A 6,850-nucleotide genomic window follows, 5' to 3' on the forward strand; every position below is an offset into this window, starting at 1 on the left:
GTTACTTGTCCAAAGTTAATAAGGCATCTGTGGCAGCACCAATGAAACAATATTTCTGCATTCTCCTAGTCCAGCCCCCTAACTGTTCACTGTCCACCTCTGTCCTCAACTGACCCAATGCAACCAGAAGCATCATGGAAAGTATGGCTGAAACACTGTAGTTTAGGAGGGATAGAGCACTGTAGCCCCTACAAGCTTATGAGCAGTTTGAGTCAGTTCTGGTTGCTGTAGTTTATGATTTCCTTAGTCTACCAAACCAGAACCACACCCAGCTCAGCAAAGGAATCCAGATCACACTAAAGAGTTTAAAGCATGAAAAAACACAAGATCAGGTCTTTGGAAATACAGCAAGTGTCTGATGAGGTAAAGTCCTGCTTCGGACTGCAGTCATAATCAGATGCTGCGCTGAATTGTCCCCTCTGGCTATCACAAGCCACATGACCTTGGCACAGCATCGCCCAAGGGGGAGGAAGGTTCTCAGTCTTGTGATGTTAATCACTGTTATAGGGGCTTCTTGAAGAAGATACCCAGGTGTCTACATGCTGGTGTAGTTCTTGGGTGGTGCTCCGGGCTTCAGCGGTCATTCTCCGAAATTTCTGCAGGTAGACAATGATGAAGATAACCAAGACACCCTGGAGGAAAAGGAGGATGAAGAGACAGACCTGAGAAAGGAGAGCCAGGCTGCAGTACCAGTACTGGCACGTGGAGATGATCTCATCTTCTGTCAGATAGGCAATGATTCGGTCCTGCAGGTGAGCGGGGGAGGCACATCTCACATCCCTGTATATGGTTCGGTTCTGCTGCCACTGGAGCCAGGAGCGCAAGTAGAGAATGTCACAGTTGCATTCCCAAGGGTTGCCCTGCAGGTAGACTACCTGGAGGCTCTTTAGGTTGTCAAAGAGCCCATTGGGAATAGAGGTGAGCCTATTGTAACCAAGGTGGATAATTTCAGCTGAAGGGCGGAAAGCAACTGGTAGTTTTGCTACAGTTAGGCCTTTTGACGTGCAGTCAATAATGTTGGTGGCACACTTGCATGGCACAGGGCATATGGGTATCACGAATGGGAGGAAGCTGAGGAGAGACAAGAAAATAATTCCACTCTTCATCTTCACCTGCAAACACTCCCCTGGTGAGACTGGATGAGGTGGAGACCAGGCAAGTAGGCACCACACACTCTAGGACTGACACCACAGCCCAGGTCTTTTGTTGCTTTGTTCTGAGGATGATTTTCTCAAGTTGCGTGAATTTGGTGTCCTTCACAGGAGATGCGAGAGCTCTGAAAAGAACAGAGTTAAGAGAGGCGTGCAAATTCTTGGTCTCTCACTACAGGAGAGGGAAAGTTCCTGGTCTTCCAACACTGGATTTGAGGAGGAATATGAACAGATGGCTACTGGGACACTTAGCTGCAGCCATAAAATTCATTTTCACTAGTCCTCAGAAGGGCTGCTTGTATTTTCAGCATTACTGGAGGCGCATTTTTAGGGTAGCCAAGAAAATCTATGTCAAAGAATCAAAAATTAGAATATGAAACTGCTCATGCCTTATCATAGCTCTGAATCACGTCTGTAAGCAACGCTTTGTTCATGCAAACTGCAAGAAGAGATTCAGAAATAAATTTACTGTTACCACAAGTAAAAAAAGCCTTTCCAGTTTTGAAAAGAAGTCATAAACAGTCCTTGGCCAGCAGAGAGGGTGCTGACCACTGAGGGTGGAGGTCAGTGGAGTTTTCCATGCTAGACATTGCTCCAGCAGGTGAATAATCTGCTTCTGGAGCTGTGACCATGCTGGGAGACATAGGACAATGAGCCGGTTTTGTATTGCAGTGTCATGCCACTGCTGAATACACGAGCTGCTATAACTTCTTTAGAACAACAACACACACCTGCAACAAGGCAGTGCTTTTTTGTGCCATCCATCAACCAAATAAAAAGAAAAGAACAAAAGGTAGCTTTGTTGACTTACCAGAGTAGTTCAATCCTTGCTTTCTTGCTGGCTTTACAACACAGGAGGAAGGTCTTAAGGCAGTCCAGCCAGTGCAAGAGTGTTTGCAGCTGCATAGCCGAGCTCCCGGATAATCCCCTTGCAGCTGGCTGGCAAGATAAGGGTCAGGCTCATCCCAGGGACACCTCCCACACGAGGCCTTCCTGCAAGTTTGCTGCATGTCACCGGAAGCTGAGGCTTCATTGAGCAAGTCTTCCAAGAAATGGGAGCTGACACTGCTCACAAGAACATGTTTGCTGGGAGAGATGCTGGCAGTACTGGTAACTGGGATTCTGCGCCCACATGCTCAGTCCAACAGAAACATCGCAAAGTCTCAACTGCAAAGCAGTAACTCAAAATGCATTTCAACCTGGAAGGTGACATTACTGGTCTGTACCCCACTCCCTGAGCACTGTGGCCTTTGGTTTCCCACCTCATCAGGAAGACTGTATTTGGCAGAGGGGTGAGACCTAGCACTTTGCAGTGTGCTGGCTCTGAAGTTTCCCTTGAAACTGACACAAATCTACTCCTAATTAGCAGTGGAAGATCTGCTGAAAGAAATGGACTTCCAGTGACCACACTAGTGTCAATAGTTGAGCCAAGGTGAAAGATCCTCCAGGCACATGCATTCTCTCATGATTGTTACAGGGGTAAAACATAACTCTTGGCGTTTCACTGTCTACGTAAAAATAAACCAGTTAGTTACAGTCACAAGAAGGATGACAGATTGGGAAAGCCAGTGCTCCGAGGGGCTGCTCTTTGGATAGCCACATGAGTCGGCAGCTCTTGATGAGTGCAGCTTACAGTTACTGAGTAAAACTGACCACATCCTTTTTTCAGAAGGTGCATTACCCAAATACTTGAACAGATAAATTCAAGGGTCAAAACTACATTTAGGTAGAATCTTGTCTTCTCAAGGCCATCGCACCTTCACAGACATTTTTCTGCCATCAGCCTGACTCTAGGCATTGGCTATGCTCCTTGGGATAAGGTCACCAGAACTACATTGCAAAACCGCTGCCCCATTGGGCCCAACTCTCCATGACCCTGTACTGTCCACATCACACAGAGCAAAAATGATGAACGCCCCTAATGTGCTGATGTTAAGAGAATGTAGAGTGTAAACAACAGCAGAATTTGACCCTAACCAAGGGAAAAATCTCTGATGCTCTAAACAAAACAATTAAGCTTTAAATTTCTAGTAAGTTGGAGCAGATCATTCCAGTTGTTTCACTGTGGCAGGCAGGCAGAGTGGGAAAAAGATCTTAGGCTAACAAACAAACCAAATTTTTCCTGCAGGGCCTTTTTTCCACTTGGGAGCAGCTTGACTACCGCAGGGTAAGTTTGCTCAGCAAACTTACCTTGTCTCATGCATTTGATGCTACATTTATTCACAGGCAGGTGTTCAGGCCAGGTGTGGCACGGAGCTGACCTATAGCCAGACCCATTCTGGCTCTGCATGCAGCACAGACTCAGCAATGCCCCTTCGGCTACTTACAAAATGGATTTCCTGGGACTGGATCCTGCCCAGCTGCCCACTGCTGTTTTAGACACCGCTCCTAGGGGAAGCTTAAAAATAGAAGAACTTCAAGATCATCTTGTCTATCTTCCGACATAAACAGGCCAGAAATCCCATGCAGGAAGCCCTGCCTGGAGCCTGCTCTGACAGAATTAGATGAAAGGAGAAACACTGCCCGTTTCGCTCTCTCCTGCCCATTATGTATCACCAATGCTGCTCAAGGGGACTGAAAATTAAACAGAAAGAGGTTGGTTTTCTGAATGTATTTATTTCACTGATCAATTCAGGTAGTAAACATTATTAATAATAATAACAATAATCATTTAATAAAATGGATATGTTTTAAAAGGTTTCATTTTTCTTTGTTCACAATGACAAAATGTTCAAACAGAAATTTACAAAAAAATATATATTATAATAACCCAACAGATGGACAGGAAACAAAGAGCCTAGGAATGGAGCCGGAGGTGAGGAAGTTGCATGGCAGCGGCAAGCCAGCATTAAAGCACAGCGGGGTTTGTGAGGAGGAGCAGGGAACGCCATCGCAGAGCACGAAGAGTGGGACCCCCTCCTTCTCTGGGGGGAGGCATGCGGGGAGGCAGCAAGGACTGCACAGGCAGGACCAGTACGGCAGCGGCACACAAGGAGTTCATGCCACGGCTCCCTCCCCAGTCGGGCACCAGATCTCAGACATCATACCGACAGCCCCAGCTGCAGCCTGGGACAGCTCTGCAGAGCGGGACACCACCTCTGCAGCGACTCACTCAGCAGGGCAAAGCTTGGCAGAGGCATGGGAATGTGCCTGGGAGTGCAGGGGTCGCATAGGAGGCTGTGGAGGGTTGCGTGAGGGGAGGTGTTAAATTACTTTCCTATCCATACTTCTTCCTGCCAGAGCCAAATGGCCAAGCTACATTTGTTCAGGAGTCTCTTCTCTGCTTACTGTGCAGCTCAATGCAGCAGTACAAAACACTCTTCCTTTAATAAACAGATGCCACCTTCCAGGACAGAGTCTGAATCCCTGGTGCCCCCAAAAGTCAGTCTCTAATCCCTTTCCAGGCAGCCCCCAAGCTCTGGTGCTCTGTGCAGGGACCCTCCTACACAGGGTGTGACTTCAGCAGCACCACTTCTGTAGAAGTTGTCTCTGTACTCACTCCTGTACGTTTTTCCCCCTAAATGCAGCTTGAACCATCTTTGCCAGCTGGCAGCCACAGGCTCCAGCTCTCTGTAGAGGACAGACTTGTGACTATCAACTTGATGTAGGAGCCATGTGCACCGAGCTGATGGAGCCTTACTCACCCAGAGGGACAGGGGCAGATTCACCCTCAGCAATCCTGCCTGCCTGTGACCAGAGTACCCAGTGCTCTCACCAGCACACGGCACTTCCCACACAGCCCAGGATAAAAGCTGTCAGCTCCTCTATGTCCACGCTTAGGGTAAAGGTCTCCTTTATGTTCTAGGAATGAATGTGCTTAAAAGAGGAACATCTCTAGCTGTACAGTGCTCATTTGCAACAGAACTTCCTCCTCGCAGACAAGACTAGTGTAAGAAAAAGAGAGGGGACAGGTACTGCAAGGTGTTTCCCGTTATGCTAGCACAGATAAAGCTGAGAACTCGGCAGTCCTGCTGCTTCAGACAGCAGCAAACCAGTACCAGAAAATGTGGAGGAAGCTCCTGTTTCTGGCTACTCCACTGCTCAAGTAACCACATTGCACAAAGAAAGGTTCTATTTCCTCCTTAAGCACCTTGGTCCTACATGTTACTGAAGACAAGCTGAACCCTTCCCCTCTCCTAGGCTGGCACTGTCACTGTCACTTATGAGCCCAATACAGAGGAGAATGAAAGCAAAAAAAAACAACCACCATTGTTGGACACGGCTCTTGTCCAGCTTGCACATTTCTGCCAAGGGGCTTCCACCCTCACTTTGTCCTTCCGCACTGCCTTTGTCTGTCCCCCGCCCCTGCAGCCCATGTTCTGGCTAAGCAGAGGCTCTGTACAGTGAATAACTGGAACCAGCCAACCTACTCACCATTTGGACAAGCCCTGATGAGGACTCTAAAGCCCCACAGGGGATATCAGACAAACGCAGCGCCTAATAACAGAATTTAGGGCCTGGCTACCCCTGGCCAACACTGTGCTTCCTACTCAGGGAGATCTACTGGGGAGAGCCAGAGATGGAGGAGAAGATACAAAGGGGGAAAAGGGACAGAGGAATCAGGCCGGGAGTCAGAGGAGCAGAAGGGCCCAGCCCATGGCAACACTCCCTGGAGTCGGAGGGAAGAGCCAAGTGTTTCTCCCTCCGACAACCCCGATTCCCTGCGAGCGTGGCAGTGTTGCCGGTGAGCCCTGCCCTGTCAGGCACATCACACTCTGGGGCTCTACTCTGGCTGGACTGAAGTTAAAAATACTGCAAGAAGCAAGAACAGGACAGAAGCTGCTGCCCAAAGAGTGCTCTTATCTCTGCCCAGCAGATCCACCAGCCTTCCCAGCACTGAGACAGGAAGAGCCTCGGACCAGGGAGGGGGAGAAGGGCTGAGTCCCAAGGGAAGGGCAGGGGAGCAAGTGCCAAGTCTGCTGGGCTGTGCTCAGCTCCATTCAGTGACACTCCTACACCTGCCACAGTGACCCAACACCTGCCTGGACCAGTGGCTTGCAGATCTCCAGTACAAGCCTACAGATACCGCCCCTTTCCCCAGGAGGAGCTCAGAGCCAGCAATGAACTTGTAGGACTCCAAAGCCTGGGGGTAGGGCACAACTCTGCATTTGGGGTTGGACTTCAGCCCTGGGTTTTCTACCCCCTCCAAAAGAGTCCTAGCCAAGCACTCTGACTGCCACGGGGCTTTTCAGAGCAGACACTGGAGACACACTGTAGCTGGATGACCAGAGCTAAACCATGAGATACCCTCACCCAGCTACTGCAGGGCCCTGGGGTTCCTCTACTAACACCTCTGGCCTGCCGTGGAAGGAAGCCATGGCTGGGAAGGTGCTCACTCCCATCATCTCCTCCTTGCAGGCAACAGTCAACAACTCATCCTCTCTGTCAGAAAGACATAAATTTGAGCATTCAAAGCCATTTTCTTCTAACTGACCTCAGGAGACTCAGTCCCTTGCTGCTCAGTGCAAAGATTCCAGAATTTCTTGATAGGAAAAACAAAACCAATCAACTAAACAAAAAAACTCAGAAAAACCTGAGCAGGAAACCAGGCAACCACCAGGACCCCTGAGCAGGTCAGTACGCAGAGAAACCGCCAGCCCCAGGTCTCTGGGCCAGAGCTGGCCACAGGCTGAGGCGCCCAAGCAGCAGAGGTCAAACTCACAGGAGGGTACGGCTGCCTTTACAATGCTTGTGCTGGC

At 49.2% G+C, this 6,850-nt stretch overlaps 1 protein-coding gene across 1 annotated transcript; it reads right to left on the reverse strand.

Moving 5' to 3' along the window:
* Window positions 1-443: 443 nt before the first annotated feature.
* On the reverse strand, window positions 444-2,045 carry GP1BB (glycoprotein Ib (platelet), beta polypeptide). The gene is made up of 2 exons (XM_009888121.1): window positions 1,963-2,045; window positions 444-1,276 (listed from the first exon to the last, which is right to left on the reverse strand). Exon 2 carries the CDS (start codon window positions 1,104-1,106, stop codon window positions 492-494), a length of 615 nt encoding a protein of 204 aa, XP_009886423.1. The 5' UTR covers window positions 1,107-1,276; window positions 1,963-2,045; the 3' UTR covers window positions 444-491.
* Between the last annotated feature and the right edge of the window lie 4,805 nt (window positions 2,046-6,850).

Source organism: Charadrius vociferus, unplaced genomic scaffold, assembly GCF_000708025.1.
Source record: "Charadrius vociferus isolate BGI_N301 unplaced genomic scaffold, ASM70802v2 scaffold326, whole genome shotgun sequence".
Classification (NCBI taxonomy): domain Eukaryota; kingdom Metazoa; phylum Chordata; class Aves; order Charadriiformes; family Charadriidae; genus Charadrius; species Charadrius vociferus.

Coding starts and splice junctions, on each gene's coding strand:
- GP1BB (XM_009888121.1), bottom strand. CDS start 1,106: ATGAAGAGTGGAATTATTTTCTTGTCTCTCCTCAGCTTCCTCCCATTC.